The sequence below is a fragment of the Marmota marmota genome, unplaced genomic scaffold (genome assembly GCF_001458135.2).
Source record: "Marmota marmota marmota unplaced genomic scaffold, marMar, whole genome shotgun sequence".
Lineage (NCBI taxonomy): Eukaryota > Metazoa > Chordata > Mammalia > Rodentia > Sciuridae > Marmota > Marmota marmota.
The window spans coordinates 45,779,106-45,793,967 of record NW_025999990.1 but is presented as its reverse complement, the minus strand read 5'-3'; the positions used below and the strand labels follow the sequence as shown (position 1 = coordinate 45,793,967).

At 34.2% G+C, this 14,862-nt stretch overlaps 1 protein-coding gene across 1 annotated transcript in view; it reads right to left on the bottom strand.

Annotated features, from left to right (window-relative positions):
- Smchd1 (structural maintenance of chromosomes flexible hinge domain containing 1) overlaps nucleotides 1-14,862 on the bottom strand; it is a 139,938-nt gene that overhangs the window by 108,280 nt on the left and 16,796 nt on the right. The window contains exons 2-7 of the mRNA XM_048806597.1: nucleotides 11,616-11,691; nucleotides 10,783-10,944; nucleotides 6,551-6,633; nucleotides 5,797-5,927; nucleotides 611-725; nucleotides 384-515 (exon numbers count right to left, since the gene is read on the bottom strand). Of these exons, the coding sequence (XP_048662554.1) occupies nucleotides 384-515; nucleotides 611-725; nucleotides 5,797-5,927; nucleotides 6,551-6,633; nucleotides 10,783-10,944; nucleotides 11,616-11,691 (699 nt within the window). The remainder of the gene's footprint in view (nucleotides 1-383; nucleotides 516-610; nucleotides 726-5,796; nucleotides 5,928-6,550; nucleotides 6,634-10,782; nucleotides 10,945-11,615; nucleotides 11,692-14,862) is intronic.

Sequence of the window (14,862 nt, the reverse complement as noted above, 5' to 3'; positions counted from 1 at the left end):
GTTTCTCTGGAGCTCTGATTTTCTGAAAGTCAACTAACATATCACAGTTTCTTTACATCATTTCCATGGTCAGTTTTTAACAAAGACTTTAAAACCCAAATTCACACCAAGTAAAAAAGTTTACATTTCTTACAAGCAATTTACAGAAAGCTTACTAGGCTTTATAATATAATTTATTACAGGAAGAGTTTTACTATAAGGAAGCACAAAAACAATTATTTTTGTCACTAACATGATTAAAGAAAAAATGAAAAACTACGTAGCTCATTTGAAAATTATCGTATCTTCAAACTTTTAAAACAACGTTGGCAACTTAGCAATAAATTAGAAAAAAGTTCAGTCCTATCGTCTGTCCAAAGGAATACATTTACAGTTATGAATTAAGTGTATTGTACCTTTCTGTTTCTAATATATCCACTATATATTGCCTCCTTATTTTTTTCCTTCTTCTCAAAATCTTCTTTAGAAAGTACAAGCTCATGAACATCTTGGGACTCTGCAGGTTTACTTATCATCTGTCAAATATTAAAAGAGGACTTTAAAAATTGCTAATAATCGTACAGGTCAACTTCAAAAAATAATTTAAGTAAAAAGATATGTTTCTACTTACTCTGGCTGATTGTCCAACAAAGAAAACAGCCTGCTTGCCCCCAACACCAAAATAGGAAATATCACTATTTAAACTCCGTGGCACAGGTACTGGACGAACATACCCTGAATGATCACTAAAATAAAACAGTACATCAATGCAGTGATTTTAAACAATCTACTTAAGTGCCTAAAGAAATTATATAGCAATTTTGGCCTCCAAATCTCTCAGCAAACAGAACTAAATAATTCCTTACATATTTTTATGCCTCTAGGACCTTCACTTCAAAATGTTGTTTGCCACTTCAAAACTTGTTAAGATACTTCCATTTACATGTAGCATGGCAAGTGATGAGCTAAGGAAAACTCCCAATGTAGAATAACAGCACCCTGGAGAAGGGGCATCACTGGTCTTTCAAATACAGGGAAGATCACCAGGGATAACACTTCCCAATATCAGAAATAAACAATTAGGGGTGAGGATGGAACCACTGTTACACTCAATGAAAAAGGTTAAAAATTGCAGGGCGTGGTGGCGCATGCCTGTAATCCCAGTGGCTCTGGAGGCTGAGGCAGGAGAATCTCAAGTTCAAAGCCAGCCTCAGGCAACAGCAAGGCACTAAGCAATTCAGTTAGACCCGTGTCCCTAAATAAAATACAAAATTGGGCTGGGGATGTGGCTCAGTGGTCAAGAGTTCAATCTCTGGTTCCCCCACCACCACCAAAAAAAATAAAAAGATTAAAAACCACATATGACATAGCTGGAGAAAAATCAAAGAACAGGAAGATATAATCAAAGAAAATCAACCAACTTTAAATGTATTCCTAGAAAAAGACAAGACAGAGAATGGATAATACCTACAAATATTCTCAAATCAATTATGAGGGATAGAACAAATATTCTCAAAGCCCTGGCTCCACAGATCTGTGAAAACCAATAGAGCCCCAAAAAAGGATGAGTAAAAAGAAATCTAGGGACTGGGGCTGTAGCTCAGTGGCTATTGCCTAGCACATGTGAGGCACTGGGTTTGATCCTCAGCACCAAGTTTAAAAAATAAATAAAATAAAGACATGCTTTATAACTACAAAAAAAGAAAGAAAGAAAGAAGTCTACCTCTTTGTTAACACCAAAAGGAACAACTAGAAAATAGACTGAGTTCAAGCAGTTAAGATAATACCACTTATTAGGCTTTGACAGCAATAGTCAAAGATAGTGAAATACAATCCACACAGGGTCCAAAGAAAAAGATTTGTCAAGCTAGAATTGTGAACTGGAGATAATACCCCAAGAAATTTGCTCTAAAGGAATGAACCTCCAAGTACAATCTGACATGCAAAAAAAGATTAATATAATATGGTAAATACAAAGTTAATTTTTTGAAAGTAATATGTGTGAGATATTTAAAATAGTGTGGTTAGGAAAAAATGGAATATAAATTGTGGGATTTCTAAAGTCAAACTGGAATATTTTCAATAATCAAAGTATGATTTGGGGGAAGGGAAGTATCAGAGGTAAAGGGTCCTAAAGTCCTTAATTTGGAGAGAATATCTAAAATTATGCATTATAAAATTTCAAAGACAATCAGAAATTCATAAATTATAAAATGTTTTTAAAAAGGAGTAACAAGAAAAAAAAAGATAAATTTTAAAAGGAAGCCAGGTATGGCAGTATATGCCTGGAATTCCAGCTACTTGGGAAGCTGAAGCAAGAGGATCCAAAGTTTTAGGCCAGCCTCAGGAACTTAACAAAATCCTATCTCAAAAAATAAATTAGGGGCTGGGTGTAGCTCAGGGGCTGAGAGCTTGCCTAGCATGCATGAAGTACTGGGTTTGATCCTCAGTGCCACATACAAATAAATAAAAAATAAAGGTCCATCAACAACTTAAAAAAATATTAATTAACTAGATTATTTTGTTTAAAAAAGGGCTAGGGATGTAGCTCGGTGGTACATAAACAAAAATAGAAAACAGAAGACAAAAACGAAAACAGAAAATAGGAATAAAAATGTTTTAACTGGCATAAAAAGTCCCAACTCCATATGTTAATATTCTAAATAAACAAAGCCAATATTGACTAGCTAAGATATATTAATACTTCACATACATAAATATAAAATTGCACAACACACCTACACACAAACCCATCCCTATCTAAGAGACACAAATCTGCTCACACACAACACACACATACCATTCCTGCACAACATTCTCAAAATGCCTCTCCACAAGCATGTATTTCCAACCGTATGTTCACATACCTCTTCTCAAAGAAATGCACACCCTGACCCTATACAACACACATCCTTACCAATGATAAAAAGAAAACTTTTTTTGAGTCAGAGACAATATATATTAAGATACAAAGGTAGGAATAACATCAGATTTCTCATCATAAACCATGCAAATCAGTAGAAAAACTAATATTTAATGTACCAAAAATTTCTTAAGAAGTCAACCCTCAGGTTGAGCATGATAGCACATGCCTGTAATCCCAGAGGCCTGGGGGCTGAGGCAGGAGGGTCTCAAGGTCAAAGCCAGCCTCAGAAATTTAGCAAGGCCCTAAGCAAATTAGTGAGACCCTGTCTCTACATGAAATATAAAAAAGGGCTGGGGATATGACTCAGTAGAGTTAAGTGCCCCTGGGTTACAATCCCAGGTACCTAATGTGGAAGAGGAGTCAACCTAAAATGCCATTCTCAGCAAAAATACCCTTTAATATGTATTTTATTTATTTTAGGTGTGAGTGGGAAGGGAATCCTCACCCTTTATCATACATAGAAAAAAATCAAAAGCAGATCCAAGTTATAAAAAATATCTTCTGGGAGGAAAACAATAATGGATAGACTTACAGGAAGAAATACACCATGAATATCTGGTGTTCATATAAACTTACCTGGGACTGAAATAGACACTTGTATACAAATGTTCTTAGAAATGTTAGACAAAAAGCTAGAAATAACCCTGTGTCCATTAACTAATGAATGGATAAAAATATGTGGTATGGCTATAGAATGGAATTATTCAGCCATAAACAGGAACAGAATTCTGATTCATGCTACAACACAGATGAACCTTGAAAAAATTATTATGCTAAGTGAAATAAATCACACAAAAAGATACTGTATGATTCCACATAAATGAGGTACCTAGAACAGGGAAATTCATTTAGACAGAGAATAGAATAGTAGCCACCAGGGGCTGAGAATACAGAGAATGGCGAGTTAGTGAGTATGATATTTTCAAATTGGTCATGATGGCTGGTGCATTGCTATAATCCCAGCAGCTCAGGAGTGGATCTCAAGTCCAAAGCCAGCTTGTACAACTCAGAAAAACCCCGTATCAAAATAAAAATGAAAAAATGGGCTGGGGATGTGGTTAAGTGCTTCTGGGTTCAATCCCTGCTAAAAACACAGACACACACACACACACACACACACACACACACGTTTAAGGCCAGCCTGAGCAACCTTAGAAAGACCCTGTCTCAAAATAAAATAAAAAAGATGGGGATATAGGTCAATGGAAGAGTACTTGCCTAGCATGTTTGAGATCCTGGGCTGATCCCCAGAACATTGTTTTTTAAATTTGGGGGTGGAGTATGAAAAACTTCTAAGAATGTATAATAGCAATGGTTCCAAAGCACTACAAATGTCATTAATACCACTAAATTATTTACTTTAAAATGGCTATAATGTAATTTTCTACTTGTTGAATTCCCTGAATTCTTTATAAGAGATGGTAACATGATCAGAGGAATTCTTTTTTAGTATAAAAGCTGTCCCTTCTCTTCTTCAGTACTTGCCTCCTGCTGGCACTGGATTATCACAGAGACAAAATTGGTTAACTTGTTATTTCAACTCTCCTAGCAAGCTACTCTTACCCAGTATTTATTTGGTGCCCTTTGAGAGGGGGGAGAGATGAACTCACTCAAGCTGCCAATATTTATCTACTAACTGTAGCAGTGCTATAAACTGTACTGCAGCAGTAATACAGAGATGCTCTGCAGGTGTATGGTATACAATCTAGTTTTCTTCATATTTGAATTAAATTTTCATTTCTTGATGTCAGTCTCCTTTATTTCACCTCAAAGTTAAGCCTTTTGAAGAAACAAGAATGATAAGAGTCTTGAAAGGAGACATTATACATAATCTGAAGGATGAGAAAAGGACTTCTCCTTATAATATCCTACTGTAGGTGGTCAGCAGTTTTGTTTCTCAGAGGGAAATCTGAACCACCCATCAGGTTGGCTCATAAGAACAACTGTTACAAGCAGTTCATCAAGAACTGAACTTCATATAACCCTGTTTGAGAATACAAAAAAGGAAGAAAGTCACAGGAACTGCCCATTCAGATATACATGTTAGCATCCACATATTAGAGAGAACTTTTGGCCTTATGGCTGAGTATTATTCCATTGTGTACATATACCACATTGTCTTTTTTTAAAAATATTTATTTTTTTGTAGTTGTACACAATAACAAAATTCAGAAAAGAGAAATAAGAAACAAAAGAAATGGGGCAGGAGTTGTAGCTCAGTGGTAGACTCTTGCTTGCATGTGTGAGGCACTGGTTCGATTCTCAGCACCACATAAAAATAAATAAATAAAATACAGGTATTGTGTCCATTTACAGCTAAAAAAATTTTTTTTCTTAAAAAAAAAAGAACAAACAAATGTATTATAACATGATAAACCTAAGTTCTAGGAGATCAATAATCCCATTAAATGTACTAGTACAAATTCACTAAGTAAAATTGGCAGAGTGTATGCACTACCACAGCCAGTTCTGTGAATACTTTTTACACAGAAACCTGAAATTAGAGCAATAATGAGTTCCACAGAACCACATGCAATTTTAGGAATTTTGCAAGTGATATAAAGTAATTCCTAAAGCCTATTTTGAAACCTTTCTACTCCTCTGAAGGCTTTTATCACATTTAAGTTAGTAATGAAAGGTGTAAAGCTTTAAAGTATACAACAGAACTCCTACATACCACAAGAAACACAAAAGGAACTGTTAAATGAAAAGGTAAAATGTTAATATTGTTCTATTTCTGATTATTGATCACAAAAATTCTATTTAAAAAAAGTAAATATATTGATAACATCAAAACCTTTTCATCATGTGCATACAAAAGCATATGAGTTCTTACTATTAAAACATATAACTACCTGTAAAAAAAAAAAAAAAAAGTAAGATTTTCTAACCTTTCAAAGTCACCTTGCCGCGTAAATTTTGACAACCTATACACAGCCCAGTTGTTAAGCTGTTTAGAAGTCATTCCTCTTCCATTATCTATTACTGCAACAGCAGGTTTTCCTTGTGTCTCATCAAAAAGCTATGAAACAAAATAAGTTCAAGAAGACAGGAAAAATCAAATCAATATTTAAAACATCAAAGGTGATTCATTCAACATGTTCACTCATACATTGCTCATCAAAGTGTAAAGTAATATAATTTTCTGAAAGGCACTTTGGCTATATCTATTAAAATCCTTAGAATTCTTCATGACTTTTAACCCAGAAACAGTATTTCTCAGATTTTAACTTCAGAAAATAATCAGAGACATGTACAAAGATGTATAAGAATGTGCATCATTTCGGCATTACTTCTAACAGCAAAAATATAGGAAAAAATCTATAAAGCAATAGAAGCCTTATTATGCTATTTTCATTACAGTCAATAAATCATTGTGGAGTAATGGAATATTATATATCACAATACTCATATGTACAATGTACTATTAAGGGAGAGTAGAAGATTACAAAAACAAAATGTTACATGCAAGTATACACGTAAGTACAGAATAAACGATCCAAGAAGAAATTTTAAGTGGATAAAGAGACATCAGATAATTACTTCTACTATAGTTTAATTTCTGTTTTCTAATTTTCTCCAATCAACTTATACTACACTTTTATCAAAAGAAATACTAAATTTCTTTAAGTATTATTTTCTTACCAATTTGATCTGTATTCTTCTAATACCAACATTACGAGAAGTAGCAGACAATGAATTGTCGATTAATTCCGCAAGAGCAAATGCTGAAAAAAGAAAAAACTATTGCTTAATTTTTCCCTAAAATTCTTTGCATAAAAGTTTAAAGCCGAAGAAACTCTGAAGTACCTTAAAGTCATCACTTATTTTCCAAAGAGCTAGAATTAAAGTATTTTCCCGATCCTAATGATAAAATACATAATAAAAGGTATCATCGCCAATCACTACCAGCATAAAAAAGCAGTCATCAACCAGTACTTGTATGGCACTATACGGCACAAGTCAGCCAGCCACAACTCCTGGTTCAAGGAGTTTATAATAAAAAGACAGACATATAGACTTAAGAGACAAACAGAAGACCATACCATAAAAGCAAATAGAAATCTGGTGTACGTCATTATATCATGCGCAAGTCAAAAGTAGGAACAGAGATATAGAAGCAAATATAAAGCAATTGTATAAAAGTATCTCTTAACTATTCAACTATTTTGAATATAGAAATCTAAAGACTATCAGAACTTGTCAAATGGCAGAACACATCTTCAAAACTGACAGAACACTAATATTGATTCTCTATAACACTAACTTGACATTGAGTTTATCATTGGCTCAGCATTAATTTATTTATATTTTTTCAGGGCCACTACTCAAATTATTTCCTACTTTATTCTTTTAATTAGAAAGAAAAGGAACATACCAAATTTATGTCTTAATTTCACAGAAGTGTAACCCAAACAGAACTGTAATTAACCAATACAGTCACACTCCAGCAAGCACTTCCACTCACTCTAAACACTTAAAAAGACAGCAATGTTCACAAACTACAAAAAGTTACCATGATTCAGATAATATATATAAGAATCTGGCTAAGGGTAATAACTCTAGAAAATGAAGATAGAACATTATAGTAAATGGGAAAAAAGAATAAAAAGAAGAAATTCAGCTAGGCATGGTGGTGCATGCCTGTAATCCCAGCCCAATGAAAGAGGACTGTAAATTCAAAGCCAGCTTCAGCAATTTAGAAAGACTCTTAAAAAAGGGTTGGGGACATATCTCAGAGGCAGAGTGCCTTTGGGAAGGTGGGGAGAAGAGAAAGAGGAGAAATTCATAGAACTTAGTATGTGATTAAAAAAGGAGAGGATGCCAAGCTCAGTGGTGCATGCTTATAATCCCAGCAACTCAGGAGGCTGAATCAGGAGGATCATAAATTTGAGGCCAGCTTCAGCAACTTAGCCAGACCTTGTCTCAAAATAAGGGTTGGAGATGTGGCTCAGTGGTAGAATGCTTCCCTGGCACGCCTGAGGCCCTTAAGGTTCAATCTCTAACACCACAAAAATAAATAAATAAATTAATAATAATAATAATAATATACAAAGCACTGGGGGTGGTAGCTCAGTGGTAAAGCACCCTTAGGTTAAATCCCCAATATCCCTTCCCAAAAAAAGAAAAGAGAGAGAGATAGATAGGGAAATATATCTAAGACAACTTTGAATTTCTGTCCCCCCCCCCCCCAAAAAAAAAAAAAAAGAAAGGAAAGGTCATATTTCCCATAAGGGAATATTTAAAGAGGAGGAAAGAAAAAAATCAATTTTAGATATAATACTATGCAACTACATAAAGTTTAATGAATAGTGGTATTAAATAGGGAGCTGATACTGGGCTTAACTGAGAGTGAAAGCTTTTTGCTTCATTGGCATAGATATAATAGCTAAACATTGGATCATTTTTCTAAGAAAATATCAGTATGACTTGAAAATCAACTACTACACCAAGAAGAACCAGAAGCAAGAAAACAGGGAGGAAACAATCCAGGGAAATATTATAAAGTCACAGAAATCAAAGAAAGAGTTTAAACACTACTTATTCACATAATGATGGTAGGAAAAAAAATCAAAAGTCTTATTCAGAATTTTATCCTCAGGGAAATAACTAAAGATTGACTTAATATTCAAATAAACACATACCATGTGCCACACATTATTCTAAGAACTATACAAAACCAATTCTTGTTCTTAAGAACTCAACATTCTACTGGAGGAAGACAGAAAGTAAAATGTAATCACAATAAAGTAAATTCTATAGCTTGGTAGAAGGTGGTATGTGCTATGGTTAAAAGACCCATAGTAGAGTGAAGGGACTAAATAATATAGTGATCAAATAAGTTCTGAAAAGGTAACAGATAAACAATACTTGAATGAGGTGAAGAAACAAATCCTAGGTTTATCTAGGACAAGAGCATTCCAGACAGAGGGCACCATTTGAAAAGATGGATGACAATGGAGTGGAATGAATAAACAAGGGGGAAAAGTAGTAGAAAGCAAAGCTACTACACCCTAGTAGTTTATAAAGACTCTGGCTTTTACTCTTAGCGAAATGAGGAATCTTGAGTTGTTTTCAGCAGAATGACACAACCTGACTTCTCAAATCTTCCATGGACAGGGATGAAAAGAGAAAGTGACCGACTAAGAGATCACTGTGCAAGTAGGGTGATTTGATGGTACCTCAGACCAGGTAGCATTAATAGAAGTGGTGAAAAATGATTTTTGGTCTGAGCAACTGGAAAGAATGAGCGATGACTGATTATTTGTCAAACAGGATTCAGGGATCACACTTCAGACATCTTAGTAGTGGTGCCAAGCAAGCAGCTATATGGATCAAAATGGAATTCAGGAAAGAACTCTAATACTATTTTCAATATTTAACTAAAAATGGCCATTTCTTCCCACCTCAATTTGAAAGTCACTTCTATAAGATGGTATTTAAAGGTATGGAATTGAATTACCAAATAAAGAAGAAAGAAGATAAAAGGCCAAGTACCAAACCCTGAGACAATTCAACCTTAAGAATGTGGAGAAAGGGTTGGGGTTGTGGCTCAGGGGTACAGTACCTAGCATGTGTGAGGCCCTGGGTTTGATCCTCAGCACCATATAAAGAGAAATAAATAAAGTCATTGTGTACATCTACAACTGGGGAAAAAAAAAAAAAGAAAACATGGGGAAAGAACCAACCTAGATGCCCAACAGATGAATGGATAAAGACAATGTGGTAGGGCTGGGGTTATGGCTCAGCGGTAGAGTGCTCGCCTCACACATGCAAGGTCCTGGGTTTGATCCTCAGCACCACATAAAAACAAATAAATAAAAGTTATTGTGTACAACTACAAAAAAAAATATATTTTTTTAAAAAGACAATGTGGTATATATACACAATGGAATATTACTCAGCCATAAGGCCAAAAGTTCTCTCTAATATGTGGATGCTAACATACAATAGGGGTGAGAGGTGTCACTGAATAAGACAAAGGGAAATGAAGGGAAGGGAGGGGGAACAGAATACTAAATACAGTGAATGAATATATGAATACGACCAGCATAACTCCACATCATGTTCAACCATAAGAATGGAATCCTAATTAGAATAAGTCATATTCCATGTATGTATGGTACATAAAAACACATTCTCCTGTCATGTATATCTAAAAAGAACATCAACAACAAAAAAAAAGAATGTGGGAAGAGAAAATAAAGGACAGGCAGAGTAAGAAATAACTAAGGGAACACGGTCTAAGGTCTTAGGGTAGAGGACATACTTAGCATGTGAGACTGGGTTCAATCCCAGCACCAAGTAATACAGTGTGGTCTCTTGAAAGCCAAGTGAAGAAAGTGTATCAAGGTTGACAAAGTGATTTAACTATGACAAATAACTGAAAATTGATGCTAGATTTTCAAAATTTAACTAAAAATGACCAAATTTAATCCTAAAATTAGGCAGGGATAGACACCTAGTCAGAGTAAGAAGGAAAGAAGAGAAGAAAAGTGCTGTTGATAGTGAAAACAGTCAACTCATTCAAGGAGATTTCATAATTGCAAGAGGTTTGTAGGAGGCCAGGAAGAATAAATCAGGAGAGAAAAACATACAGTAGATGAAAAGATACAAGGAATAAGATTCCTCATGTATTGAAAAGGAATATGAGTTCCACTAGTAGAGAAGCTTTAAAGGTGATTATTTTTACTTTGAAGATGACTTAGGTTAAAAAAAAAAAAAGTATGCTATGAAGAAAAGGAGTTAAGACAGCAAGCTCAAAATGAGTGGTCAGACTCTTCTAAAATGAGAGGATTTATAAAACTTGAAGAAATGGGACCATGGAATAAAGGAGAGTAACAGTTTATCAAAATTACCATGAATGAGATACTTACGCAAAGGATTTTGTCCTTCACTTGCATAATATTCATACATGCCACTTTTAACCAGTGTGTCATAATGAGGTAGGAAGTCAATTCGTTCTTTTGTAGCTGTTAGTAGTAACTGATTGACTGACTGTAACAGGTACAGAGTGACTCCATCTTTAACAGTTTCATCTGTAATCAAGAGTTAAAATCTCAAGTGCTAGGTTAGCATTGTAAAATTCAGTGAACTTACAATTTTGAGTATGTTGATTTTATCTATGTAATATATTAACAATGGTACAGGAAAACCCTCAAATAATGAACCGATGTAAAAATTCAGCTATTTTGTTAAGGATACACCAATTGAACAGGTAAAAATATTTCAACTCATCTGAAAACTGAATTCATAATAAGTTAAACTATCACAGAAAATCAAAATGAGGCTCTGCATTAGAGTGGTATTAACATGAATGGAGAAGAATGGTTATATTTAAAAGGAAATCAGGCATGAAAAACTGGCAGGTCCTAAAAACTTAACAGAAAATGGAATAGGTAAAAACAGAAAATGGAAGAATTCAAAATAAGTTCAAGTTGAAGCTAAAAGTCAGCTTGAGGTCCAAACTGTACTAAGTGTTGAGAAAGGTCTTATCTTCTGTAGCCCTGATAGCAACTACTATTCTATAATCAGACTTGAAAAATGACTTCTGAGTAAACTATGCACAAATAGCCATTTTTTCTCTTCCATCACATAAAAATAACCAAACTATCAATAGTTTTGAATACATATTTGTGTAATAGTTATTGCCCTATCATTACACATTAAATTTAAAAGCAAGTGCTTAATTTAAAACATCATTACTCACCAAAATTATCACAGGTAATTTCTTTCCTACTTGTTGTTGTAATAACAAATTTTTCTTCAGGTGAAATGCCAAGTGTCTAGTTAAAATAAGAGAAATAAAATGAATTATTTCAGAAAAGAAATTAATACATTATTCAAATTTGCAAGAATGTGAATACTGATAGTATATTATAATCCTGCAACAATTACTAGAAAATATGACTCAGTATTTTAATATTTTCCTTTGTAAAATTAATATAACATAAACCCATGTAAATTATAAATTACTTCTTTGTTTTAAACAAGGTTCTTTTTCTTCAACTATATGCCACCTAGTAATACTAGTGATTAGGTGGAATGTTTTGAAAGGAACACAACATTAGTATGGCCCACCCTGACAAAGACATGTTATTTCATGTCATTATAAAAGTAATCATTTTATTTAAAGCAAAACATTAACATAACACTTATTTCATAAAAATATTTAAGTATATAAAAACAAAACAGAAAGAAAATAGAAGAGAATTTGACAGAACACTAAGGTAAGAATAGTGGACCTAAGCAAGATGCGTGAAACTTTACATCTATTCTATTCTATCCCCTTTCAAAAAAAAAAATCTTAAAACCTTAAAGCAAATTATAAACTAGAGGGGCTGGGGTTGAGGCTCAGTGGTAGAGCACTCGCCTAGCATTTGCAAAGCCCTGGGTTTGATCCTCAGCACCACATAAAAATAAGTAAAATAAAGGTATTGTGTCCAACTACAACTAAAAAATAAATTTTTTTAAAAAATTATAAATTAGACTGGGAAATTGCAATAAGAAATAAAAAGCCTTAATAAATCAAAAAGGTAAAAATTCAAGAATGAAAAAGAGTACATCAAGACATGACTAATCAAAAGGAAAAATAGAGCCAGGCATGGTGTACCTGTAATTCCAGGGGCTTGGGAGGCTGAGGCAGAAGGATTGCAAGTTCAAAGCCAGCCTCAGAAACTTAATAAAGTCCTAAACAACTTAGACCGTGTCTCAAAATTAAAAATTTAAAAATGGGCTGGGGATATGGTTCAGTGGTTAAGCATTGCTCAGTTAAATCCCTGGTACCAAAAAGAAATATGCATGAACAATGAAAACATGAACTGTGAAATATCACAACTAACTAAAATAAAAATTAGAAATTTATGTTTACATTCTCATTTAAACTAAAAGACATGAATGAAATTAATACAATGATGATGTATAGTTAGAAGAAAAGGCTTCTGCTTCAGCGATAAAATAGTTAATCTAGACTTCCCACTTGAAGTCACCTAAAAATAATCTACATTCATGATACTCGAATTACAATAGTGATATAAAACAATCCTTTTTGGTCATTACTGGAACTAAGTAGGGCACTGACTCCTTACTCAGAACACGACAAATGAAAGGGGACAAATCAATCATTTATCCTGTCTTCCTTGTATTTCACGATATTACTTTCTTGTATTTCATGATAACCAAATAACTCGAGTTGATCAGACAAAATTGTTTTAAAGAATTCTAGCTAATAAATATAGGAGCAACGACAATCCGAATATCATCATTTAATGAACCACTTGATCAACATCTTATTATGAAGGGATTAAGATGAAACCACCTGAATTCCACAAATTCAACGTTAACACTGCTAGGAATAGGTAAAACATTCGCACATTATGTGACTCCTGATGTGACGTGATATGAAGTAGCACACCACCTACAAAGTACTCCTTTGTCTCTCTACCCCAAAGAAATTTAATCTAAATCTAATAAAGGTTTTTTTGGTTTGGTTTGGTTTGGTTTGGTACTGGGGACTAATCTCATGGGCACTTGATCACTGAGCCACATCCCTATCCTTATTTTGTATGTTATTTAGAGACAAGGTCTCACTGAGTTGCTTAGCACCTCACTTTTGCTGAGGCTGGCTTTGAACTCGAAATCCTCCTGCCTCTGTCTCCAGAGCCTCCAGGATTACAGGTGTGCCACCACTCCCAGCTCTAAAAAAAATCTTTAAAGCCAACTTTTAGTTTACAGAATACAGAAATAAAAGTTAAACGACAACACTGAATAATCCAGAGTGTGGAAATATTAATGAATTACCTCGTTGATTCCTTCAACAGGTCAACAGCAAGAAGATTAAAGATAGAATGGGGTTGCTCAAGGATTTAAAAGAATTAGGAAACAGGATGGTGGGAGGAAGATTGGGGACAGGGATATAGGCTTAACGGTAGAACGTTTGCCTAGCATGCAGTAAGGACTTGGGTTAGATCCCCAGAAAGAGCGGGGAGGAAAATAGTTAAATCTGAGGACCTTGTTGAATTGTGATTTAAACAAACTATAGACATTTTTAATAAAACAGAGAAAACTGAATACGGACTGAAATACTATATAAGATGCTTAATTCTGATGGATATAATAGTTGATTTTAGATTTTACCTTTATATTCTTCATCTAAGATCTACAATAAGCTTTAAAATACATTAAAGACAAAATTATGCTAGCTTGGCCAATTCTTGGTAACTGCTAAATATGGGTGATGAGTACGGAGAGTTCCTTACATAATTCTCTCTTTGTAAACATTTGAAGCTTTACATTTTAAAAAAAAAAAAATCCATTTTAAAATATCCTATAATAGACCAACAAAAGAAGATAAAAGGTTCTCAAACAGTCCCACACACATATGCATGGGGAGCTTGGTAGATATAGGTAGGAGAGGTGACATTATACCACATAGCAACATTATTTTCTTTTTGGTGGTGCTGTCAATCCAACCCAGGGTCTTATATTAACTATGAAAGTGCTCTCTCTTCCACTGAATGATACCTCTAACCCCAAAGAGGCTGCATATTAATTCAAATTTGTAGAAAACACAGAAGCATAATTTTAAAAGAGTAGAAAGGATTTCTGAAAAGATACAAACCATGCAAGCCATAAAGGAAAAAGACTAGAAAACATAAAAAGATATTCAACCCAGATAGGTGCAGTGACACATGCTTGTGATCCCAGCTACTTGGGACTCTGAGGCAGAAGTACTATAAGATCCAGAACAGCCTCAGTAACTTAGAAAATAAAAAAAGAACTAGGTGTGTAGCTCAGAGGTGGAGCGTCCCTGGATTCAATCCCCAGTACAGGGCAGGGAAGGTGGACAAGATGCTCAACTAGTTATCAAAGAAATTAAAATAACTTGATGTCATATCCATCAGGTAGGTAAAACATTTTCAGTTCTATCAAGTATAAGTTTCCACATAAGGAAATAG